Source organism: Mobula hypostoma, chromosome 22 (genome assembly GCF_963921235.1).
Source record: "Mobula hypostoma chromosome 22, sMobHyp1.1, whole genome shotgun sequence".
Taxonomy (NCBI): domain Eukaryota; kingdom Metazoa; phylum Chordata; class Chondrichthyes; order Myliobatiformes; family Myliobatidae; genus Mobula; species Mobula hypostoma.
In genome coordinates, this window is record NC_086118.1 from 31,344,327 (window position 1) to 31,372,005 (window position 27,679).

Genomic DNA, 27,679 nt, shown 5'->3' on the forward strand with positions numbered 1-27,679 from the left:
TGCAGAGGAGGCTCACAAGAATAGTCTGAAATAAAAAATGGTTAAAGTATGAGGAGAGTTTGATAGCTTTGGGCCTATACTTGCTGGAGTTTTGAAGACTGGGAGATCTCATTGAAACAATTTGAATATTGAAAGACCGAGATGGAGTCGACATGGCGAGGATGTGCATAGCCTCAGAAAAGAGGGGCATCCATTTAGCCAGCGAATGGTGAATTTATGGATTTCATTGCCACAGATGGCTGTGAAGGCCTAGTCATTGGGTATATTTAAAGTGGAAGTTGATAGGTTCTTGATTAGTAAGGGTGTCAGCGGTTATGGAGGGAAGGCAGAATAAGGTTAAGAGTGATAATAAATTGTCCATGATGGAGTGGTGGAGCAGACTCAATGGGCCAAATGTCCAAATTCTGTTCTTATGTCTTGTGTTCTAAGAGGACTTGTAAGTACTGAAATCCATAATATGAAACAGTAGCAAGCCATGAGCACCAGAATGTAACGCTTTCAAGATGAGCTTGTTTTCCATACTGGTTTGAGCCAGTGTGACACCAAGCCAACAGCATTACTGTTATTGGCCTTCTGTTCAGGAGATAATTGGATATGATTATTAATAATTTAGCCAGCTGAGTCTATCCCATCTTGGATCTGAGACGTGTCATGTGTTTAAGGACTTGTGAATAAAAACTGTTGATTGTTCATAGTTCAAAATAAAGTTATTATAAAAGTACACATGTACAAGCTTGAGATTCATTATCTTATGGGCATACTCAGTAAATCCAAGAATCAACGAAAGACTACACGCAACAGGGTGGGTAAACAATCAATGTGCAAAAGGCACCAAACCGTAGATACAAAAGAAAAAGAAATGATTCATAAGCAATCAATATTGGCAACTTGAGACGAAGAGTTCTTGAAAGCGAGTCCATAGGTTGCAGAAACAGTTCAGTGATGGATCATGTGAAGTTATACCCTTGGGTTCAAGAGCCTGATGGTTGAGTGGCAATAACTGTTTGTGAACCTGATGGTGTGAGTTTTGAGTCTAACTTTACCACTAATGGGAGCACCAAACTTGGGCGTGAATGAAAAGATCCATTTGGTAAGTATAAATGGAGATTCATGTCAAAGAAAAGAAACTTGGATTGCTGTAAGCTTGTAACGTTGGGTCTTTGACTAATTGCACAGAATCCAATTCAATATAATAAAATTTCACAGGACATTATCTCATCCTGAAACTGGTTACCTTAAAGCATTGGATCATGGTTCACCTAAAATTAGGTGAACCATGTTCATACGATCATTTATCTTCACTCCAGCCTTCGCTATCAATTCATTGTGGATAGATTTTGATTTTTAGTGCTGGTTTCTGTCAGAGCAATCACTGGTGCAAGCTTATACCAAGATCTGCTTAAATCTAGAATTACTTGGGCAAAGTTTAAATATTTGGTTGCTAGTCACTTTTGGCCTTTATGGGTGTTTATAGTTTTGTGCACATCTTTATTGGTGGTACAACCCAAGCAGTTTTAAATAAAAGTGAATTTTAATCTGTTAATCATCCTTCACATTCATAAGGAGTAAAAATCTTGAGTTATGTCTCCATCTAAATGTGCAATCACAGTAATTTATAATAAATAGAACAGTCAATGTAACATAGAAATACGCTCAAATCAGCGTGAGTTAATCAGTTTGATGGCCTGGTGGAAGAAGCTGTCCCGGAGTCCGTTGGTGCTGGCTTATATGCTGCAGTACCGTTTCCCAGATGGTAGCAGCTAGAAAAGATTATGGTTGGAGTGACTTGGGTCCCCAATGATCCTTCGAGCCCTTTTTTCACACCTGTCTCTGTAAATGTCTTGAATCATGGGAAGTCCACAACTACAGATATGCTGGGTTGTCCGCACCGCTCTCTGCAGAATCCTGCAGTTAAGGGAGGTACAGTTTCCATACCAGGCAGTGATGCAACCAGTCAGGATGCTCTCAATTGTGCCCCTGTAGAATGTTCTTAAGGATTGGGGGCCCATACCAAACTTCCTCAATCATCTGAGGTGAAAGAGGTGCTGTTGTGCCTTCTTCACCGCACAGCTAGACTGTACAGACTACGTGAGGTCCTTGGTGATGTGGATGCTGAGGAATTTAAAGCTATTTATGGTTATATGGTTACTTACCCTCTCAACCCCAGATCCATTGACATCAATAGGGGATAGCCCGTCTCCATTCCTCCTGTAATCCACAAACAGCTCCTTTGTTTTTGCGACATTGAGGGAGAGGTTGTTTTCTTGACACCACTGTGTCGGAGAGATGACTTCTTCTCTGTAGGCCACCTCATTATTGTTTGAGATTAGGCCAATCAATATTGTGTCGTCAGCAAATTTAGTTAGTGGATTAGAGCTGTGGGTGGTGACACAGTCATGGGTATACAGTGTATTTCAGTTGGGTGTGGTCTGTTTACTGCATTAGTTTACTCTAATGCCAACATTTAAATTATTTTGTCATCTTGAAAGCTTGTGTTGGGCATTTTTTTGTTTGTGAATGATGCAATAATTTTTGTTCAAATGGCAGGGGAGGGTGGCAGTTTAAGTGACTTGGAGTTGATCAAGTCTCTGGCTCTGTAGGTTAATCACAGGTCAAATATGAGGAATTGAATAAGCCAAGTTGGCACTGTTTATAAAATCTGTAGGAAGTCTTGTATAATCTGGGTGGCTCAGCAGGGAAAAACCTGCATGTATTGAATTGCATTTCTCATGAAGTGTTTTAAAATGCTGATTTTTTTTTTGGTGTGGTATGGAAGAAAACGCTTGGATTATAATAGTTGAGTAATTTGTGATTTAATGAGTGCCACTGCAATTGGAAGTTGTTATCAAGCAACTCGCAATATAAAACGTTATTGGAATTTCTAGCTAATTTGAGAGAGAGATCTTTAGTTCAAACATTTCAGAATGGTATGATCAAAAATACTCTGCTTTTGAGTGCAAGAAATTAACGTGGAAAAAAAATGAACTCACTTTCAGTGTTAGATTTCTAAGGATTTGACGATTCTTAGTGCTAGTATTCTGCTCAAGTGAACGTACTTTGTTTGGGTATACCTCCTTGACCTGCCAAAATCTAGTTGCCTTCTCCCAATGCTCTCCAGTATAAAAGTGGGTGGCAACCTTGAGGAAATGGCTTGTATTTACAGTTCAGAAAGACATGATCTGTTTGAAATGCATTTTGAACTTTCTGGAAGAGTGGTGGATATCTACTCAAATCGGTGAAAAGTTGCTGGGTAATAAAGAAGGCTAAGCTTAAGGTTAAAGTTGAACCAATAATGAATGACAGAGAAAGCATTGGGGCCGAGTGGCTTATTTAAGCATTGTATGTTAATTTTCTGGCTCTAAAATTATTTTGGCATTGATCAAAAGATTAAGCTGTGAAAATATAGGTGCCAGTCATGTTTATTGGTATGGAAGCTGGGTTAACAGAAACAGGAATTGGCACAACTGACGGTTTCATTACAATGTTTGGTATCAGATTGATTTGAGTGTTTACCAACTAGATTGTAGGTACATACCTTTTGTAAAATATAAAACAAGTAGCAATAGGTTCAAAAAAGTTCTTTAATGAAATATTATTGTTTAATCACTATTAGTGTGGTCCAGGTTCCATTTTCAGCATGGGCAGGTTCTACATGAGCTGGTGACTGCCATTAAAGCCAGGGCACCCAAGGTCACCTGATATTTGGAGAACCAGGAGATCAGGGGACTTGAGGCTGGGAAGAAACTTTCCTTCAGTTAAGGAAAACTACAAGTTCTGCTAGTGTTTAATTTTAAAACCGTCCAGTGACATGAATCTGCAAATAATGGACAGCATAGTAACCCCCTATAAAGTTGCAGCATATCCTGTTATAGAGTTTCCCTTGGGCTGGCTGGTAGATGTAATCATGATATCAGGCCTCACTTGCCATTTATTATACAAACTAGATGGACAGTGCCGCCAATTCAAAGGAGGTGCAGCACTTGAGTTGAATGCAATTTATCCTCTGCCTTGTTAAGTGTTCAGACCATAAACTGGCATCCCACACTGTAATAAATACCCAACAGATCAACTGACTATGGCACAAGTAGAGTCAGACATCCATTTGTAGCTTTGTTGCCAAAATAGTATTTGTCCAAATTAGAAGTAATTTTGCTATTTGTCATATGGTACTGTCCTAACAATGTGAAGAGGGCTTCAGTATTCACTAGAATTGCCAAATTACCTGGAATTTTAAGGAGTTGATGTACGAGTTTGTCTTTTGCCTGAGATTATGCGGGTTCTTGTAACATAAGCAGATAGGCTTGATCTTCCTCCTGTCAACCATTGCCATCTTGGGCACCTTGGAATCATTCTAACTCATTGATGCCAATGAGACATTCCCTGAGGTTCCTGTTTACACAATTGGTGAACTAATTTAAATCAATATTGTTGCTTTTAATTTTTAATTCTAGAAAGTAGTGCTTATTATATCAGTGAAAAAATAATGTTTCATAATGTTTCCCTGAAAACGAAGACATCAACCTTTTCCTGACATCAGATAGTGGGAGGTAGCATTTACCTCCTGATGCCACACATGGATGAGAGGTAGCATTTTGCAATCAACAGTAAAACTGATCCAAATGGCTTTGTAAGGCAAAAATTACAGTGCTGTGTAATTGATTTATTTTATGCACTATATTACATCTGTATTTTTTTTTTGTTTGTGTCAGAGACGATATTGGTTTTATTTGTATTTAACATTGTTGTGTTGCTTTTTTCTTTTGAGCTTAGCCAATCTTCATTCCTGACCTTTCATTGCAGGGTTGAGTTAACCCCTGACCTCACCTCCGTATAGGTTCTAGGCCTGATGACGCTTTGTGTAACCATGTTTTGGTAAGGCTCGTCTATTTTCAGTATGCCCCATGCATGTTGGTCTTTCCACATCATAACACTCCCCATGTCTGTTACTCCTAAATTATTGCCTGCCTAGTAAACTAACAGTTATTACCAGGAGTTTTCTAAACCTGTAACTGGTCATGAGTAAACTGGATCTGGAGAGAAGGTTCAATGGACACTTAAGAATGTATTTAAACCTGAACCCTACTAGAGCACATGACCAATAATACAGGCTTCAAAAAACCCATCCATCGTGTTTGTATGGATATTTACAGTTGGCATGCATATTAGTGATGCTTCTTGCCCCACTCATTGTGCCTTGCCTCTGTCTCATCTTTACCAGTGCTATTTTCCCTCTAACATTTGCCTTCTTTCACAACTGTCATTCATTCTATGATCCAGTACTCAGCTATTTCTTGTTTTTAAAAATTCAGAAGTGGTAGTTTCCTGGGAAGTGTAACTTTGTTATCACAATATGATTTTAAAAAAACATTTTCTTTTTTACACCTCTAATTTTGTGCATTACATACTCTGTAGTGTACAAACACTTCTAACAACAGCCCACCCAAGCATGTATTCATTCACAGTTGAGGTTAGAAAACAATTGATTCTGTATTCACTGTTTTAGTTTCAATTGCATGAGCATGGTTCTGGAAAGTTTTACTTTGTTGACTCATTGCAGAGAAATTGAACTGTTTAAAGTAAGACACATACGTGTGCGACTCTTGTCAAATTCCTCCAGCATTGTGTGTGAGTGTGTGTGTGTGTGTTGTGTGTGTGTGTGCGCGCGTGTGTGTGTGTGTGCGCGTGTGTGTGTGTGTGTGTGTGTGTGTTGCTAAAGATTTCCAGCATCTGCAGCATCTCTTGTGTTTGTATGTGATTGCAACATGTTTAACTTCATGGCATCCTTTGCTTATTTCTGGCATCACAAGGAGACAGTTCACTATTGCCTTCACTTTGCTCAAAATGAAGTAGCCCACATGATTCCTTAAGTCTGTTAAGTCAAAGATTATGTCCCTCTGACCTTGCCCAATGCATCCACTCTCCAGATCCCTCCCTCAGCCTTTTAGTTAATTGCAGTCTGAACAACTTTGAATGTAAAAGATTAAGGTTTGGACACCAGTGTTCAGTGCTTTTGCAACATGCCTTTTGCTTAACTGCTGATAATCTTTGTTCCAAATGTTTTAAGTTGTTTTTGAGTTGTGAAGAGACATTGCACTCTTTGGTTCTTCTAAAATATCTACATTATCGTAACTGCTTAGTACAAATTATTCTCTTTATAGCCATTAGTCCTTCTGGATCTTTTTATAATTGGGCGATATTTGCAATCTAAGCACAATTTTCTCAATAAATTACTACTTGTTTCTCATTATTTCCTTAAAAAAATTGCTCTGGGTCTAATGTAGCTATTTAATTTGGGTAATTGAATTTGATTGAATAAAGATGGAGCCATCTTCAATTTTATGTTTGCATCTATATTGATGTTGGTGTAATTCATCTTCAAGGAAAATATTAGTTGTGTTTTTCCATTGCAAAGTTCAAAGTAAATTTATCATCAAAGTATGTATGTCCCACTATATACAACCCTGAGATTCATTTCTTGCAGGCAATCACGGTAAATACAAGAAACATAATAGAAGCAATGAAAGACCACACTCAGCAGGATAGACAACTAGAGTCCAGAAACAAAAACGAACTGCAAATACAATAAGAAAGAAGAAAAAAAATAGTGAACATGAGAGGAATAGTCCTTGAAAGTGAATTCCTAGGTTGTGCGACTATTTCAGTGATGGGGCATTTGAAGTTGTGCCCTCTGGTTCAAAAGCCTGATGGTTGAGGCTCCTGTATACCTTCCTGATGGCAGTAGCGAGAAGAGGTCTTGGCCCGGATGGTGGGAGTCCTTGTTGGATGCTGCTTTCCTGCAGCAGCACTCCGTGTAGATGTGCTTACTGGTGGGGAGGGTTTTACCCATGAGGGACTGGCTGTACCCACTACTTGTTGCATTTTCTTTAAAAGGACATTGATACTTCCATACCAGGCTGTGATGCAACCAGTCAACATGCTGTCCACCACACAGCTGTAGAAGTTTGTCAGAGTTTTAGATGACATTCCAAATCATTGCAAACTCTTAAGAAAGTAGAGGTGCTGCCGTGCTTTCCTTGCATGATGTCATAAGTATGAAGTGAGTAGAGCAGGGGCTAAGTGTTATGATGCATCTGCTGATGAAGATTGTGGAGAACATTTTGTTGCCAGTCCAAACTGATTGGGGCTTGCAAGTAAGGACATTGAGGATCCAGTTGCACAAGGAGGTTTTGAGGCCTACCTCTTGAAGCTTGTTGATTAGTTTTGAGAGGATGATAGTATTGAATGCTGAGCTGTAGTCAAAGGAGAGTATCCTGATGTATATGTCTTTGCTGTCCCGATATTCCAGGGTTAAGTGAAGAACCAATGAGATGGCATCTGCTGTGGACCTTTTGAACTGATAGGCAAATTGGAGCAGACCTAAGTCTCTTCTTAGGCAGGAGTTGATGTGTTTCATCACCAACCTGTCAAAAAACTTCTTCACTGTGGATAAGTGCTACTGGATAATAGTCATTAAGGCAGGCCATCAAGTTCTTAGTCACCAGTATAATTGAAGCATGCTTGAAGTAGGTGGGTACCTCAGACTGTTGAACCGAGAAATTAAAGATATTGGTGAACAATCCTGCCAGTTCATCAGCCCAGGTCTTTAGTACTCGGCCAATAGCCCCGTATGTGCCAGATGCTTTCCATGGGTTCAGTCTCCTGAAGGATGTTCTCAAGTTGGCCTCCGAGGCTGACATCACAGGGCCGCCCATCATTTGTGTTATTTACAATGTAGTTTACACCCAATAGCTTCTTGCAGTCTCAGTTGCATCAATTGAAGTATATGGCTCTTTTTGTCTTGTGCTTGGACAATCTGCTGCAAAGTAAATAAATTACCATTTCTGGTTGATGTTCAGTAACTTTGAAAAAGCTAACATGTAAACAATATATCTGGAGCTGATGGGAAGTAATTAAAAAAACGCCTTCCATTCCTTTTTTACCTGACGTGACACTGACCATGGCTGTCACAATTGCTCTTGGTCTTCATTTTGTAGTTCATTGTTTTTCTCCCAGCCACCAGGATCTGGGCTAGTTCTCAAATATTTTAATTGTGCTTTTGAATTCAATTAACCATCTGCTTTAGATGGAAGATGGTACAAATTAGTTCAGTTTTAAAATTTCAGTAATTCGGGGGATTCCTCTTTTTCCCCACATGCTAGGCATGTGCAGAGTTTCTCCATTTACTGTAACTTGTCTGTGTCCATTAACACTGGCCTTTTACCTAATCTACGTTCACTATCAAGCACTGCATGTACAAATGTAATATTTTATTTATTCATATGTGCATGAAGCTGAAACTAAAGGCCTGCTTCCTTTCTAAGGCCATAAGATATAGGAGCATAATTAGGCATTTTGGTCCATTGAGTCTGCTCCACCATTTCATCATGGCTGATCCAATTACACTCTCGGCCCCAGTCTCCTGCCTTCTCCCCATAGCCCTTCATGCCCAGAGATCAAGAATCTATCAACCTCTGCCTTTAACATACCCAATGACTTGGCCTTCACAGCTGTTGGTGGCAAAGCTGATTAATCCACCGATTCATCAGTCTCTGGCTAAAGAAGTTCCCACCTCACCTCCATTCTAAAAACGTGCTTGTATTCTGAGGCTGTGTCCTTTAGTCTTAGACTGCCCCATCAAAGGAAATGTCCTCTCCATATCCACTCTTATCAAGGCCTTTTAACATTTGATAGGTTTCAGTAAAGTCACCCCTCATTCTTCTGAGTTCCAGTGACTTGAGGCCCTGAGCCATCAAACACTCCTCACTTGACAAGACTTTCATTCTTTTCTTTTTCAATCTTTTTATTAGTTTCATAATGATAAACATAACATAGTATTGATACAAAGTTATTGGGATGATATTTAAATATAAACCCAGTTGACAAACGGGTATTAAACCTCCCAATCGTACAGGATACAAATATAATATACAAAAAAAAACATGAAAAAGGAAAAAATATATACCCCAAAAGAAAAACTAACCTAAACAATACTAATCAACTAAACTAAAATGAGAAAAACATGGGCTGTTATGTAACATCAAAAAAAAAGAACCATTAGTGTCATCGACTCCGCTCCTCTCAACATATATTAAAAAGAAATAGAATAGGTTTGGAAAAGGTCAAATTACATCACATGGAAGTGTTGAATAAATGGCCTCCAAGTCTTTTCGAATTTAATAGAGGGATCATAAGTAACACTTCTAATTTTTTCTAAATTTAAAAACACAACATAGTTTGAGAGAACCAATGAAATGTGGTGGGAGGATTGATCTCTTTCCAATTCAGCAAAATGGATCTTCTAGCCATTAATGTAAGAAATGCAATCATCCGCTGAGCTGAAGAGGTTAAATGACTTGGTTCTATCATTGGTCACCCAAAAATTGTGGTAATAGGGTGAGGTTGTAAATCAATATTTAGAACAGTTGAAATAATAATTGAAAATATCTTTCCAGTATTTTTTCAAAAAAGAACATGACCAAAACGTATGAGTTAAAGAAGCTATCTCAGAGTGACATCTATCGCATACAGGATTTATATGAGAGTAATATTGAGCTAATTTATCCTTAGACATATGAGCCCTATGCACTACTTTAAACTGTATCAATGCATGTTTAGCACATAGAGAGGATGAGTTAACTAATTAAAGAATTTTTTCCCATTTTTCAATCGGTAAAATAATCTTAAATTCCCTTTCCCAATCAGTCTTAACTTTATTATATACGTCTGGATGTATTTTCATAATTATATTATATATAGTTGCTATTACACCTTTCTGAAAACGATTTAAATCTAAAAAATTTTTCAAAATATCCCTTGAATATAAATTCGGGAAGGTAGGAAGAACAGTATTTAAAACGTTTCTCATCTGTAAATATCTTTAAAAAAATGGGATCTAGGCAAGTTATATTTATTAGATAATTGTTCAAAAGGACGTGAAACAATTATCCAAAAATAGATCACAAAATCGTACTATACCTTTTGTTTCCCAAGTCAGATAGGCTTGATCCATGATAGAGGGCTGAAAGAAGAAATTAAATATAATAGGACTTGCTAGGATAAATTGCTTTAACCCAAAAAATTTTCGAAATTGAAACCATATACGTAAAGTATGTTCTACTATTGGGTTATCCATTTGTTTATACAATTTAGAAAGAGTAAAGGGAAGCGAAGTCCCTAAAATAGAACCCAATGAAAACCCTTGTAAAGAATTACATTCAAGATTTACTCATTGTGGATTTGAAGTTATGTCCAAGCCCCATAACCAAAATTTTAAATATCAAATATTAATTTCCCAATAGTAAAATCTAAAATTCGGCAATGCCAAACCCCTCTCCTTTTTAGATTTCTGTAAGTATCTTTTACCTAACCTAGGATTTTTATTCTGCCAGATATATGAAGACATTTTGGAATCAACATTATTAAAAAAGGATTTCGGAATAAAAATTGGCACCGCTTGAAATAAATATAAAAATTTAGGTAAAATAATCATCTTGATAGCATTGATCTGACCTATCAATGACAGAGACATTGGTGACCATTTAGTAAACAGAAGTTTAGTCTGATCAATTAAAGGTAAAAGATTAGCCTTAAATAAATCCTTATGCTTTTTTGTAATTTTAACCCCTAAATATGTAAAAAAAAGTCAGTAACCAATTTAAATGGTAAACATCCATAAATTGGAACCTGCATATTTTGGGGAAATAGTTCACTCTTATTAAGGTTCAACTTATAACCAGAAAAATTACTAAACTGAGTCAACAAAGATAAAATAGCGGGAATGGATTTCTCAGGATTAGAAATGTATAATAACAAATTATCTGCATATAATGATAACTTATGGATTTCATTCCCACAGGTAATACCAAAAATGTTAGGTGAGTCTCGGATAGCCAATGCTAAAGGTTCAAGGGCAATATCAAATAATAATGTACTAAGAGGACATCCCTGCCTAGTACCCCGAGATAAGTGAGAAAAGGGGGATCTTTGATTGTTAGTAAAAACTGAAGCTACAGGGGTGTGATATATCAATTTAATCCAAGATATAAATATCGGACTAAAATTAAATTTCTCAAGCACACTAAATAAATATGACCATTCAACTCTGTCAAAAACTTTCTCAGCATCTAAAGAAATAACACATTCTGGAGTACTAAGTGAAGGAGGACAAACAATATTCATTAACCTCCTAATATTAAAAGATGAATGACAACTTTTAATAAGTCCAGTTTCATCCACAGAGATGATTTGAGGTAATACCTGTTTGCAAATACTTTAGGAAAAATCTTCAAATCTATATTCAGGAGAGATATCGGTCTGTATGATGCACAATCTTTTTAAGAATTAAAGAAATAGAAGCTCCTTAAAATGATTGTGGTAATTTACCTAATCAGATTGCTTCTTTAAAAACTCTAGACAACCAAGGAGAAAGAATAGAAGAAAAAAAAACTTAAAGAATTCCACTGTAAACGCATCTGGATCAGGTACTTTGCCAGAATTCATTGAGGAAATAACAGCTGTCATTTCTTCATCCATAATAGGAGTTTCTAATGTTAAACATTCTTCGGGTGATAATTTCGGAAAATTCAATTTCCTTAAAAAGTCATGCATGGTGTTGAGATTGTGAGGAAATTCAGAATGGTATAAGGAGGTATAAAATTCTTGAAAAGATTTGTTTATCTCATCATAATTAACTGTCAAGGTGTCATCATGTTTGCGAATCTTGATAATTTGATGTTTAACTGAAGCAATTTTCAATGGATTAGCTAATAATTTACCCGATTTGTCACTATGTATATAAAACTCACTTTTAGTTTTCATTAATTGATTTTCAATCGAGGATGTTAATAATAAGCTATGTTCCATTTGAAGTTCGACTCTGTTTATAAAGCTCCTTACTAGGAGCAATAGAATAGTTCTTATCAATTTCTTTAATTTTATCAACCAACAAATGTGTTTCATTCTTAATACGTTTTTTCAAACCAACAGAATAAGAAATAATCTGTCCACAGATATATGCCTTAAAAGTGTCCCATACTGTCCCGTTGGAGATTTCTTCCATAATATTAGTTGAAAAGAAGAGATCAATCTGTTCCTTCATAAACTTAACAAAATCCGGGTCTTGAAGCAGATTAGAATTAAACCACCATTGTCTAATACTAGGAGAAGTATCCATTAACTTGTTAGAAAGTTTCATTGGAGCATGATCAGAAATGGCAATAATGTCATAATTACAGTCAATTACAGATGGAATTAAATGAGAGTCAATAAAAAAGTAGTCAATTCGAGAATAAGAATGATAAACATGTAGGAATAATGAAAACTCTTTATCCTTAGGGTGTAAAAGTCTCCAAATTTCTGAAATTCCAAAGTCAATCATGAAAGAGTTGATAAGAATAGCCGACTTATTTGGTAAAGTCTGACTAGATATGGATCTACCCGTCGGGGATTTAAACAACAACTAAAATCACCACTCATTATCAACATATACTTGTTTAAATTAAGAAAAAAGTGAATAGGTGCTTAAAAAATTCGGGATAATCCACGTTTGCAGCACAAACATTGACCATAGCAACTTCTTTATTAAAAAGTAACCCTGTAATTAACAAAGATCTACCACTTGGATCTGAAACAATGTCTTGATGAGTTAATGTAATTGAGGAATCTATTAAAAATTAGAACTCCTTTCACATTGGCCTGAGAGTTCGAGTGACACTGTTAATTCTTTCAAAACCTAAAGAAACTTTGACTGTCCTCTTTCCTCACATGAGTTTCTGGTGCAAAAATAATATGAGCATTCAGTCTTTGGAATACTTTAAAAATCTTTTTCTGTTTAATTGGATGGTTTAAACCATTTGTATTCCAAGAGACAAAATTAATAATCTGAGCCATATCTTAAAGTCAGCCCTTTGGTATATGAAGCCTTTCAATCCTGGAATTATTTTGGTGAACCGTCTTTGAACCCTCTCCAGTGCGAGCACATCCTTTCCCAAAACTGCTCACAATACTCCAAGTGAGATCTCACCAGTGCTTCATAAAGCCTCAACATTACATCCTTGCTTTTGTATTCTAGTCCTCTTGAAGTGAATGCTAACATCACATTTGCCTTTCTTGCCACTGATTCAACCTACAAATTAACTTTTAGGGAATTCTGCATGAGGACTCCCAAGCCCCTTTTAAACAGTTTTCTGCAATATTATACCCTAGGTTCAGAGTTCCATGTTCTGGATTTGTTCCAGTGTAAAGAGGTTAACATCCACCATTTTAAGATGCAAGCTTCCTGTTTTTGCTGCAGTTGTTCACTCTCTGCAGTTCTGCTTTACAGCATGACAACTACTACCAGAGAAGTTATTGATAGCTCCCGCTGTTCTAATTTTCTTCCTTGACTTGTTTCCACAGTCTGTTTAACACTAGATGTATTGCCTGAGTGAAATGTAACTAATTTCTGATTCAAGGCTTCGCTGACTTTTGCCTGTTTTTTGTGGCATTGTAACCTGTTAAAATTTTGTGATTCCAAATGATACCATTAGTCTTGTGCTTGTAGCCCCTTTGCACAATGCCATGATATAAAGCATTTGAGTCCTGCACAAGTACTTTAATATAAATGAAGCGAAAGGAAAAAAAATTATGATACTTGGAATTTTAGGTTTGAACTTTGTATTATTAATAATTGAGTGCTCTAGGTCATACTTCGCAGTCCTCAGCTTGTCCCATAATATTCTCTAGGATCTTGGTCTCCACCTGGTTTAGGTGGTGGTCCCAACAGTGGTTTCTTCCTACCACTGTCCTAAGAAATGACATGTGCTGCAGGTGCAATCTTTATTGGTCATCTCAATGTTAAGTCTGTGACATGGGGCGGCACAGTGGCGCAATGGTGACTGCATCACTTTACAGCGCCAGCAACCAGGGTTCATTTTCCACCGCTGTCGAGAAGGAGTTTGTACGTTCTCCCCATGACCACTTGGGTTTTCTCCAGGGGCTCTAGTTTCCTCCCACATTCCAAAGGCATACGGGTTAGTAGGTTAATTGGTCACATGTTTATAGTTGGACGGTGTGGGCTCGTTGAGCCAGAAAGGCATGTTATTGTGCGGCATCTCCAAACTAAAGTTAAATGATCATACTTGAACACCATTCCTTTTAATTTATAGCATAGTCTAGCAGGACCTTAATTCTACATTGGTGTTATATGGATGAATGTAGACCCTTCCCTCTGGTAACCTTCTAGGCTACATTGGAACTGGTGTTCACCATGCAGGCTTCTATCCTGCTTATAGATTTTACCTTGATTCTTATTCACTTCAAATCCCTTAAATCAGCCTCCTAAATGTCAGGACCTACAGTTTGGTTGTACTTTGTTAACATGTACCAATTACATAAACTTCTGTAACAAGATCACCCTTGTGGTTTGCCTTAAGTTTCATGTGATATGATTGAAGTTTGATCAGATACTCCTTGCCCCCACTCAAGAGATTCAAGACTGTTCAAAGTTATTTCCTGTACACAAGTGTAAAGAGAGCAAAGTAATCATTACTCTGGATCTGATGTAGCACAAAAAAACCCACAAAATATAATGAACACAATAATAATACAAAAAAAAACACACAATAAATATCAATACATAAGATAGCTTGTATATATTGATACATAAAGTGATGCTAGGCTGTACCTAAAGTGATTGATGGGAAATAAAGTGGTGGAGCTGGTGGGTGGAGGAGTCGATCAGTCTTACTGCTTGGGGAAAGTAACTGTTTTTCAGTCTGGTGGTCTTGGTATGGATGCTACCTAGCCTCCTCCCTACTGGGAGAGGGGCAAACAATCCATGAGCACAGTCTGTGGGTCCCTTCATGATATTATTGACCCATTTCTGGCACCTTTCTGTATATAAGTCCTTGATGGCAGGTAGGCTGGCGCTAATGATGTGTCGGGCAGATTTGACTTCCTGTTGTGGAGCCTTCCTGTCCACTGCAGTGCAGCTTCTGTACCAAGCAATGACACAGCTTGCTAGGATTCTCTGTATGGCTCATCTGTAGAATGACGTTAGTGTGGTTAGGCAAAGTTCAGCTCTCTTTAGCCTCCTCAGAAAGAGGCATTAGTGAGCTTTTTTGACTGTGTAGGGTGATGTTTTGGGACCATGTGAAGTTGTGTGTGACGTGCACTCCTGGGAGTTTGAAACTGCTTGCCGTTTCCACTGCTGTGCTGCCAATATAAAGGGAGTACAAGTGGTGCGAGTTTTCCCGAAGTTAATAACCATCTTCTTAGTCTTGTTGACATTAAGGTAGAGTTTATTTGCCTGGCACCAGACCTAGAGCTCTTCCACCTCCTCTCTATAGGCCATTTCACCATTGTTGGTGATGAGCCCCACCACTGTCATGTCATCAGCGAACTTGACAATGTGATGACTCGGGTGTTCGACCATGAGTCATGTGTGAGCAGAGTTAACAGCAATGCGCTCAGCAGACAGCCCTGGGGGACACCTGTGTTAAGGATGATGGGAAGGGAGGAGCGGCTGTGCACCCTGACCACCTGTTCTGTAGAATTATCGAATTGCGCAGGACAGAAATGGGCCCTTTTGGCCCCATCCTGCAAGCATACTGTTTGGCCATCTACGGTCATCCTAAATGCCTGTGCTATGCTGCATCACACTTTGCTTTTCCTATTCAACTTCCTTTTAAATATTGTAGTTGTATCAGTCTTTAACACTTGCCTCCAGCAGATAGATCCAGATAAACATGCCCTTCAGATATCCTTCAAATTTCTCTCCTCACCTTAAAGCTGTGCCTTAGTTTTCAACTCCCCTACCCTGGGAGGAGGTGGGGTGGGGGTTAGGGGTAACAGTCTGACAAACTGTCCTACCTACACACTTCAATTTTACTAACCTCAGACTAATACATTGCTGTGTGAATAAACCTAGCCTATTGTAACTGTGTCTCCTTCATTGTGAACATCCTTGTGAATCTCCATGTGTAATTTATAATGTAGTTGGTTTAACAGGTATAAGATTACACTGGTTGTTGAGTTCGAAGGTCAAGTCTGCTTACTGCAGTCAGATATTTTACAAAACTTCAACCACTAGACTGAAATAACAACGCAGCCAAAACGGGTGGAATTGCACTGAGGATATTAGGAAGAGTGAAATGGATGTCAGATTATTACCTCCTTTCATTAACTAGTGGCAAATTGAATAGTAGGTTAATGCACTTGTCAGCACACTCGAGAAAATCTGCAGATGCTGGAAATCCAAGCAACATGCACGCAATGCAGGAGGAACTCAGTAGGCCAGGCAGCATCCATGGAAAAGAGTACAGTCAACGTTTTGGGTCGAGACACTTCATCCGGACTGGGGAGAAAAGAGATTAGAAGTCAGAGTAAGAAAATGGGGGGAGGGGAGGGAGAGCCACAAGGTGATAGGTGAACCTAGGGGCGGGGGTGAGGAGGTTTGAAGTAAGGAGCTGGGAAGTTCATTGGTAAAAGAGATACAGGGCTGGAGTGGCGGTGGGGGGGGGGATCTGACAGAGGAGGACAGAAACCCATGGAAGAAAGAGAACGGGGAGGAGCACCAAAGGGATGTGATGGGCATGTAAGGAGATAAGGTGAAAGAGAGAAATGTGGAAAAGGGGTGGGCATTACCAGAAGTTAAAGAAATTGATGTTCATGCCATCAGGTTACCAAGATGGAACACAACACAAGGCGGTGTTCTTCAACCTGATTGTGGCCTCATTGCGACAGTAGAGGAGGCCATGGACTGGGATGTCAGGATGGGAAATGGAATTTAAATGAGTGGCCACTGAGAGATCTTGCTCTTGCTGGAGGACAGAGCAATAGGTGCTTGGCGAAACGGTCTCCCAATCTGTGTTGTGTCTCACTGGTATATGGGAGGCCACACCAGCAGTACCAGATACAGTAGATCCAGAACTAAGGAGATTCCCCCCTTCTTCAAAGAAAGAGACTTCCCTTCCAGCACCATCACTGCTGCCCTCAACTGCATCTCTTCCATTTCACGCAGGTCTGCCCTCATGCCATCCTCCTGCCACCCACTAGGGGTAGGGTTCCTCTTGTCCTCACTTACCTCACTACCAGCCTCTGTAATTGTCCATAACTTCCGCCATCTTCAGAGGGGTCCCACCACCCAAGCACTTCTTACCCTCCCCCTTTGCCCCGCCCCAACTTTATTTTTCACCGGCATCACTCCCTACGCGACTCCCTTGTCTATTTGTCCCTCCCCACTGATCTCCCTCCTGGCACTTATCCTTGCAAGCAACGCAAGTGCTACACCTGCCCCTACACCTCCTTCCTCACTACCATTCAGGGCCTCAAACAGTCCATCCAGGTGATGTGACACTTCACCTGTGAGTCTTTGAGGGCATGTACTGTATCCAGTGTGGCCTCCTGTATATCAATGAGACCCGACACAGATTGGGAGATGGCTTCACTGAGCACCTACGCTCTGTCCGCCAGGAAAAGCAGGAACTCCCAGTGGCCACCCATTTTAATTCTACTTTCCATTCCCATTCCAACACGTCAGTCCGTGGCCTCCTCTACTGTCATAATGAGGCCACACTCGGGTTGGAGGAGCAACAACTTGTATTTCTTCTGGGTAGCCTCCAACCTAATGACATGAACATCAATTTCTCTAACTTCCTGTAATGCCCCCCCTCACCATTCCCCATTCCCATTTCTGTCTCTCACCTTATCTCCTTAGCTGCCTGTCACCTCCCGCTGGTGCTCCTCCCCCTTTTCCTTCTTCCATAGCCTTCTGTCATCTCCTATCAAATTTCCCCTTCTCCAGCCCAGAATCTCTCACCAACCAACTTCCCAGCTCTTCACTTCACCCCTTTCCAGCAGCTGCCCTCCCAGATTCATCTATCATCTTGTGGTTCTTCCCCCCCTCATCCTCCCCATCCTTTCCACTTTCTTGCTCTGACCCTTTTTTTTCCCCAGACCCGATGAAGGATTTTTTGCCTGGTACATTGACTGTACTCTCTTCCATAGATGCTGCCTGGCCTGCCGAGTTCCTCCAGCATTCTGTGTGTGTTGAAAGTGCTTGTCATACTCGGTACAGGTATAAGGTGGTTCTCAGGAATCTTATTCCAGTAAATAATTCAATGCTCGATCTGCAGTATTGGAAAAACATGAAGTTTTGCTCAGACTTGCAGTTGAGTAGCCAGTGTTGGATGTGCAACTTGCTGGAACCGAGGGAGTGTTGAAATTTGCAAGGTGCAAGAGGAAAGGAGGAGTATGGCCAGAGGTGACAAGGAAACTAGGGTGCCATGATTTGCGTGAGATAGGTGGTGATACATTTTGTTTTAACTTCACTACATTTTTCTTGAACAAAAGCTGTTTGAAAGGCCTGTAAACAACACAGCTTTGTGAGTTTGAAATTAGAGCCATGGAGAAGTACAGCACAGAAACAGGACCTTGGGCCCATTTAGTCAATGCCAAAACCACTGAAGCTTCCTGCTACCCCCATTAACCTGCACCGGGACTAGAGCCCTCCATATCCCTACTATCCATGTGCCTATACAAACTTCTCTTAAACTTTGAAATCAAGTTTGCATGCATTACTTGTGCTGACAGCTCATTCCACTCTCTCATGACCCTCTATGTGAAGGCGTTTCTGTCGTGTGCCCCTTAAACTTCTTACCTTTTATCCTTAACCCATGACCTCTGGTTGTAGTCCCACCCAGTCTCAGTGGAATAAGCCTTATCTACACAGCTCATGATTTTGGATACCTCCATCTGCTGCTGTTCAACCCATTTTTCCCACTGATGCAGATCCCTCTGCAAGCTATGATAGCCCTCCCCTCTGTCCACTACACCCCCAGTCTTGGTGTCATCTGCAAATTTGCTAATCCAGTTAGCCACATTATCATCCAGATCATTGATAGAGATGACAACAAAGGATCCAGCACTGATCCGTGCGGCACACCACGAGTCACGGACCTCCAGTCAGAGAGGCAATCCTCTGCTGCCACTCTCTGACTTCTCCCACAAAGCCAATGTCTCATCCAAATTACTACCTCATCCTGAGTGCCAAGCCACTGAGCCTTCTTGACCAGTCATCCCTGCAGGACCATGTCAAATGCTTTTTGACAACGTCCGCTGCATTGCCTTCATCCGCTGTCCTACTTGTCAAGTTCAATTTGTGGACCAAGTGGAACCACGTCCCAATAACAATTTAAAATGCACTTTTTTTTGCTATAAAAGTATTTGGATTTCATTCCATATTATGTCTGATTGATTATATCCTTGAAAGGTGGTGACACTCTATGTCAAGAGCAGCAGCCTTAATGCATTCATTAAGATTTAAACTTCTGTGAAATTCATCTGGGCTTCCTGTAGTTGCAAAGCAAATTAACTTTTTCAGTCACCCTGCCCTTTATGGAATGGCCTACAACTAACAATATTGGCTGCAAAACAGCTGGTGTAGAATCTAAAATCCAGCAGTCTTCCCATGGGGACTACACATAAGGAAACATTCTGAGCAGACTATTGTGAAAATTTTGGTGGAAATCAAATTGAAAGGAACTATGCATTTCTCCTATTTCCTGAAGGGTTGTTTCCACCTTGGTGCAAAAATACATTTTGTCCTAGAGCATTTGCCTTGATGCTGCTGCTGTTTTCCACAATATGCGATGAGATTAAATGAAACATGTATTAATTTTGCACATCTGTTCAAATAACATGCTTGAGGTTAGCTATGAATCTTTTTGATCTGAGATCTTTGGATGTTGAGTAAGATACCATCTAATTAATGCTTCTGAGTTTTAAAAACAACAAAATTTATTTAATTGGTATGCAGGAGAAAGTGGGAACCTTAAATTAAGCTGCTGAATGAAAAACTGCATTTGGTCTCCAACATGAATTTGCAATATTGAATAGCTAAGCATTAAACATAAACTCTCAGCTGACTTTGAAGAGACAGCAATTTGGATGTCCACATTCAAAGTCTGTCACTGCTCAAAGGCTTGTTGAAAAAATTGCAGCCCATAAATCAGAGATGACTGTTTCAGTGATTGTACTAATTCTACTAAGATATTATAACTTTGTCACTAACACTGTATTACTGCTGCTGGACCCTGGAGATCCAGAACAGTGGACACCAACACTTGCAATGTATATCAAGAACATGTGCAACTCCTTGCTAGATAAGGAGTTTTGAAAGCACTATGGGGGGTGAAGTAATGAAAGATTTGTGTTTTAAAGGGTTAACTTCCCATTTTGGATTGGCTACCAAGACTGATGCACCTTTGTTCATTTATGTCTGCATTTTTCTAACTCAACAGGTTTGTTGTCTGTACTTGATCTTTCCCTAGTCTGTTTGTTTTCAGTTTTCAAGCCATAACAGATATCTGTTCACTGATAAGATGTCATGAGCTGTGTTTCTGTAGTGGAATAATGTGGTTGAGTGATTCTCCTGGAGTTTTCCTCAGCTTCTATGAAGCTGGCTGCCTTAACTCAGTATTGTGAATAGTTGCGGCAAGAGCAGCTTGGCTAAATACAATTTTCACTTGAGAGCTCATTGATTACATACTACTCGGAAGGAATTGATCCTCCATTGATGGACCAGAGAGCAGTTAACACCTAATGTACAAAATGTAGTATAAACATGCAAACTTTTTAACTTTGAGGGAAACCTATGTCTTTTTCATTACAAATGATTTTAAACATGCCATTAAGAGTTACAGTTGGAATCGGTTGTCTGTTTAACAGACATCCCACCCTGCAAAAATTCATTTCAGGGAGGTAGCACACTCACCCCCCCCCCCGCAACCCCATATTCCCCCCCCCCCCGTCGACCTCCAAGGGTGTATGTAATATTGTTTACTGATTTTGTCTAATCTGTAAACCAAGTTGGGTATATGCAACAAATGTGACATTAAAATATGTACTTATATTATCATGTTTATTCTATTACAACTTTAAGCAGGTCTACAGGGAGTTTGGCCTCATCACACAGGACATCAGTAGCGTAGCTCCTTGGCAGCTAGCCAGCTAGTTTAAATCAGGGGTCCCCAGCCATTTTTGCACCGCGCACCGGTTGAATATTGACAATATTCTTGCGGACTGGCTGACCTGGGGGGGGGGGTGGGTGTTAAACGCGACCGGAATATAGGTGATAAGTCAACTATAAGTCACTTGTAAGTGACTAATACACTCAATTTCATTTCTAAAGGGGTTTATCTAATTAATTTAATATTAAACACACAGCGCATATTTTCCTTGCATGAATGTAGTGGTAAGTCAATTATAACAGTGGTCCCAAACCTCCGGGCCGCGAAGCATGCAGCGGTAGCTAGAACGCACCCAGCACATCTTTAAGAAAAAAGCCAAAACAAACAAGCTAATTGATTATGTGCCGCCTGGCATGTAAACATCGGCCCAGATCAGAGACGACGCAATTGGCAATCTCCTCTGATCTGGGCCGACATTTATGTGCCGGGCGGCACCTAATTAATTAGCTTGTTTATTTCGGCTTTTTTCTTAAAGATGTGCTGGGTGCATTCCGGCCACCGCTGTATTGTTCGCGGCCGGGAGGGTGGGGACCACTGATAAGTCACTTATAAGTCAATAGCATCATAACATTTTAAGTAACATTTCGATATTAAACACAGCACATATTTTCCTTGTATGAACATATGAAATCATTCCAACACACCAATATCGCTGAATCAGTGGGAGCCCTGGGCTTGTTTTCCTGCAACAACACAGTCCTATTGAGGGGTGATGGGAGACAGCGATACTCGAAGGGGGTTCCTTATGTCCAGTCTATTCCGCAATTTAGTTTTCATTGCATTCATTGCAGAGATATGTTGGAAATGGAAGCAACGTTTTCAGTGCTTTCGTGGCTACCTCAGGATATTTAGCCTTGACTTTGGTCCAGAATGCTGGCAGAGATGTTATGTCAAACATACTTTTCAGCCCGCCATCATTTGCAAGCTCGAGGAGTTGATCTTTTTCCCGCACTGACATGGAAGCTTCACTGGGGACATTCACAGATGGGTCATGGACCCATTGCTTTGCCTCGTGGGTCACTGATGACCTCACGTGCATTAAAATTCAACAGTGGGTGTGACAGGGAATGAGGAAAGGTGCAGCTGACTCATATCATTTCATATCGCCAAATCATATCTTTTCCTCGCGGCCTGGTGGTTGGGGACCACTCTTAGCACGAAGAGAGACCAATCAGGATGCTCTCTCTCGCTCTCCCTCTCCCTCTCAAAAAGATCTATTTCCGTGATATTGTATATAATTTCCAGGCGTCCGAGCCACTATCAATATGCGGGAGACTCCCGGAACTTCCGGGAGAGGTGGGATGTCTGGCTTAAACAAGCCCTTTCTGTCTGTAACTAAGTAGAGCTTTACCAGAATTAACTTCCCATTTGGGATTGGCTACTAAGACTGATGCACCTTTGTTTATTTATGTCTGCAGTTTTCTAACTTAACAGTTGCACAAAGAATACATTTTTTAAAATGAGGCAACAATATGTTTACAATTAAATCAAACATTAAATCTTAGATAATAGTTTTTGAAAGCACTTCCTCTCTGCATTTTCTGAACCAACGTATATAGTTATATTCTAAGATGAAGTTTGGAGGTTAATATCAATTTATTACATGAAAGCTGTTTTCAAATTGCTTAAATGACAGGTGATTGATGCCTGGGTATGCACAGAAATTCTGCAGCAAACCTGAAGCAGTGACTTCAATTTTAAGTAGCTATATTCTGGTCCAAATTAACATTTAACTCAAATTTGTGTTTTTTTTTGTTGTAGTTTTCTTATCATTCCCCATGTACATTGTTTTGAAAAATTAAATTAAAGACATCCTGTTGTAGATTAATTGTAAATATGGCCTTTTTTTCATCAGTGAGGTGCATAGCCCCATTTGGTTTTACCAGTGAGAACTTGTTTGTTGGCACTGAGGATTCTTCATTAGACATAACTGGATAATGGGAGCCAGTGCACAATTTTCATCTCTGAACTTTGCACTTTCCAGGGCTAGATATTAAATGAAACCATCTTAGGCAATTTTTTTTTTACTGTTTGTCTAAGAGCTGGGTTGTTCGACTGCAAGGTATTTTTGTGTGATATTAACTGCTTTTGCGCAGGCAGTGCCTGATCTCTGCAGTTCCAGAAACCTTTACTAGTATGTTGGTTATTTTATTAACTGTCATCATTAATCTATTTAGAAGGCATCTATAATCTGACAAGCCTGTCTTCACTCTAGTCATCAGATTAATTTTGTCCTTTGCATCTCCTGATCCTGCCCCCAAACTCAATGTTCCCCTTTCGGAAGGGTCCTTGACATGAAAGCTTCACTGCTTATCCTTCCCTGGTGCTGCCTGATCTGAACATTTGTAGCACTCTGGATGAATTTCCAAAAAGGTAGTTTTCAAACACTTAGGTAAAACAATGTAATGATCAGTGAGTGAAGTTCAAGATGGCAAGTACAGTTTGCATTCTATACAATTTTCACAAGTGAAAATCTCTATGGGGGGTTGACCTTAGGAAGATAGTGGTGATAGCAAAATGGCTTTTCCCACAAGAGCTAGGAAACAGTTTTTAAAAGATATAATTACAAGTTTTTCCTTGTGCTGCTGAAGGCAGGTGCTTGTAACAAAGACATTGAGTTATGCAGAGATGGTAGAAGTATATGTTAACTCTTTATCTCAAAGGCATGGTATATAACCTGGCATTGTTTGATTTGTTTATTTTTTTCTGGATTCCATTTTTTCCCCTTGCCCTCCATATTGTAATAGCAATGGTGGACTGAATAAGCTAAGTTTTAGAGCCAGTCATTAGGATCCTCAGCCGTACACACAAAATGCTGGAGGAACTCAGCAGGTCAGGCAGCATCTATGGAAAAGAGTAAGCAGTCGACATTTCGGGCAGAGACCCTTCTTCAGGGCTAAGAAGGAAGGGGGAAGATGCCAGAATAAAAAGATGGGGGGAGGGGAAAGGGGACAGCTAGGAGGTAATAGGTGAAGCCAGGTGGGTAAGAGCTGGAGAAAGAATCTGATAGGAGAGGAGAGCAGACAATAGGAGAAAGGATCCTCATGTAATTATACGAGGGTTCTTTTTCATTGAACGTTTATTCAGTTCTTGTATCATTGTAAGTGCATACAAATTAATTGAATAAGTGTCCTTAGCTCAGCCCACCTCCTAGATGGTAAGAATGAATTGTTTGGCTCACCAGGTTTTGATTAATGAGCATTTGTTTACACTAATCCCATTTAAAAGAAAATCACATTTAATGTCTGATTCTACCACTCACTCACATTGGATCCATTTAATGAGACAACATCCTACGTTCCCACCCCTCTTTGGGTTGTGGGAAGGAAGCTTAAAGTGCCTGAAGCAAACCCATGTAGAATTAGTAGCTCCATCTGCTGCAGTTGACTTGCATTCCACTTAGTTTTTTCTTCCCTTTTGCAAACTAATCATCTGCTCTGTAATACGAATATAATGTATTTTAATCCCCTTGTGCTGGCTGTTGTGGTTGGTACTTGATTCCATAACATTCTCAAAAATTGTCTAATTATAACAAAGGAATACAATTGCTGCTGGATTGTTTGTAGTCTGTTTCTTGGACTAGTTAAAACCTTGCATTAAAAAGTTGAACACATGGAATTTGATACTTGTTCATGGGTCAGAAATCTTATTGCAGCTGTGGTCAATCATTTACAAAGGCAATCTCTGTTCAATTCGCATAATTTTCCTGACAGCATTGAGGTTCCAGAGGGTGCTTCATAAAAGAAGCACTTTAATTCAAAACTCATTTGTAACTGCAGAATTTTGCAGATTTCTTCCTCCCAGTTTCTGAGCTGTGGACACCAAACCATTTAGTGTTGCTGTTGTAGAGTGTATATACTCGGAACTGTATTGGGCTTAACTTCTATGGGGGAAAGATACAAGCATATACATGTAGTTATCTGAGAGATGTTAGTATACAAGAACTGTGAAATCTATTCTGTAATGCTTTTGAGGAGGGTAGGAAATCGTTTTACGAGCCAATATGAAGATTGACTCATTCATATCTGATGGATCCAGCTATTCTGATTTGAAGATGACCTGATGTTCTAACCCAAACTGTACTGACCAACTTTAACTGCAGATGGGGCAGTAAACGTAGTCCAGTTAGAACATCCCAAATTTTATCACCAGTTCCTGAAACAGCTCAATTAAATTGCAATTGAACAAAAGTACTTAAAAAGAAATCATGTCCTTGGTAACATTGTACCAGTAGGCACTGAATTAACTGCAATTGGGTAAATTTGAGCAAAAAGTGCTATTCATTTTGTCCCATTGGGTGGCCTAATTCCCTTAGCAGCAAACTGTAAATCTGATTAGCTTCTTTTTCTGTTTTTAGCAATCCCATTTTCCTCTAGAAATTGGAGAGATTACAGGTTTTTTTTAAGCATTTGACTGGCTAAACTCTTGTTGTTTCCCTGACACCGGCTTTTAAGACTGCTTTTGGAATGCAGTTAAAAATGGTGTGATTAGGGATGGTTTTTGTTGAAGCGTCTGTGCTCTCCTCAGGAGTAATCTGTAGAAACTTTTATGGACTTGTTTCCTGGTGAGTTCTGAAATGTTTTCTAAATGAGAGGCTAAGAATAAAACTACTGTTTTCATGACTAAAGTACTGACAACCAAACTAATGAAGGGTAGTCATTGATGTATCTTGTCATTTTGTCACGTTTGAAGCTTGAAATGTATTGGTGTGTTTCTCAGTAAAGCTGGCCTAATTTTGGTATGTTTTTTTCTTTACTAACTTGACTACTGGGACAATGACTTGAAGATCATGTTCATATGCTCACTGCTTTCCCCTCACCTTTATTTCACTCTGCCAACATCTTCCTGCATGTGTCTCTACATTGCTTTCACTGTACTTGCTTTTTCCCAGCATGATGCTACATACACTAGGATGCACCGAATCTCTGGTAAGTCCAGATTTTTATACCCGGTGTATTTTCTGCTTGAGCTAGTTTGTTATGAATGTTGAAATTGTGGAGCCCAATATGATTATATGAAGAGTTCAGGCAGATTTATTTTAAGTGTTAATTTCTAACAATGGCTAGATCAGCTACACCAGAAATTTATTATAAAGGACTGACCAGTCCATTTGGTAGGTGACCCATTCCCATGATCTTTTCCCCTTTCAGCTTATTCTCATTGTGGCTGTAAGATTACAGCTGTAAATACTCAGCCAACCTCCCTACCCTTCCAAAATTCTCTGCCAAACCTGCTTCCCCTACAAATGAGGGGGAATAGCAGTTGGTGCATAGGAAGCTCATCTGCAAGCACCATGTTTGAAATATAGTTGATTTAAATTCTGAATTTAATTGCCAACCATGTTGGGAAAATGTTATGGAAGGGCTGCAGTGCTTGCAATTGGCTTGCCTCATGAACGCCACGAGGGGTTAGATAATTCTAAATAGACTCCAACAAGTCACATCTATCTACAGCTGGAAGGTGTTACCACATGCCCAAAAGCTGAGAATGGCTGGTGGTACTTTTTGAAATATTTCCAGTATGTTTAAAGTGTGATTGGAGGATTTTTTCATTTCTGAGAAGAGAAGTTTAAATTTAGTTGCTATTGCTTCAAATTATGTTGGGATACAGTGGCATGCAAAAGTTTGGGCACCCCGGTCAAAATTTCTGTTACTGTGAATAGCTAAGCAAGTAAAAGATGACCTGATTTCCAAAAGGCATGAAGTTAAAGATGACACATTTCTTTAATCTTTTAAGCAAGATTACTTTTTTATTTCCATCTTTTACAGTTTCAAAATAACAAAAAAGGAAAAGGGCCCGAAGCAAAAGTTTGGGCACCCTGCAGGGTCAGTACTTAGTAACATCCCCTTTGGCAAGCATCACAGCTTATAAGTGCTTTCTGTAACCAGCTAAGAGTCTTTCAATTCTTGTTTGGGGGATTTTCGCCCATTCTTCCTTGCAAAAGGCTTCTAGTTTTGTGAGATTCTTGGGCCGTCTTGCATACACTGCTCTCTTGAGGTCTATCCACAGATTTTTGATGATGTTTAGGTTGGGGGACTATGAGGGCCATGGCAAACCTCTAGCTTGTGCCTCTTGAGGTAGTCCATTGTGGATTTTGAGGTGTGTTTAGGATTGTTATCCTGTTGTAGAAATCATTCTCTTTTCATCTTCAGCTTTTTTACAGATGGTGTGATGTTTGCTTCCAGAATTTGCTGGTATTTAATTGAATTCATTCTTCCCTCTACCAGTGAAATGCTCCCCGTGCCACTGGCTGCAACACAAGCCCAAAGCATGATTGATCCACCCCCGTGCTTAACAGTTGGAGAGGTGTTCTTTTCATGAAATTCTGCACCTTTTTTTCTCCAAACATACCTTTGCTCAATGTGGCCAAAAAGTTCTATTTTAACTTCATCAGTCCACAAGACTTGTTTCCAAAATGCATCCGGCTTGTTTAGATGTTCCTTTGCAAACTTCTGATGCTGAATTTTGTGGTGAGGATACAGAAAAGGTTTTCTTCTGATAACTCTTCCATGAAGGTCATATTTGTGCAGGTGTCGCTGCACAGTAGAACAGTGCACTGCCACTCCAGAGTCTGCTAAATCTTCCTGAAGGTCTTCTGCAGTCAAACGGGGGTTTTGATTTGCCTTTTTAGCAATCCTACCAGCAGTTCTCTCGGAAAGTTTTCTTGGTCT

The 27,679-nt window shown here is 39.6% G+C and overlaps 1 protein-coding gene across 3 annotated transcripts in view; it reads left to right on the forward strand.

The window, feature by feature from the left end:
* The window catches only part of LOC134360254 (matrix-remodeling-associated protein 7-like), a 114,021-nt gene that overhangs the window by 82,221 nt on the left and 4,121 nt on the right, over window positions 1–27,679 (forward strand). Inside the window, exons 4-5 of one of the 3 annotated variants that reach the window (XR_010021295.1) lie at window positions 4,801–4,872; window positions 25,900–25,936. The exons of 1 other annotated variant lie outside the window; for it this stretch is intronic. Coding sequence is in view for 1 of the 2 variants with exons in the window: in XM_063074385.1 (XP_062930455.1) it covers window positions 4,801–4,834 (34 nt within the window). In the remaining variant the exon portion in view is untranslated. The remainder of the gene's footprint in view (window positions 1–4,800; window positions 4,873–25,899; window positions 25,937–27,679) is intronic. One more of the 3 variants, XM_063074385.1, reaches the window with a different exon arrangement.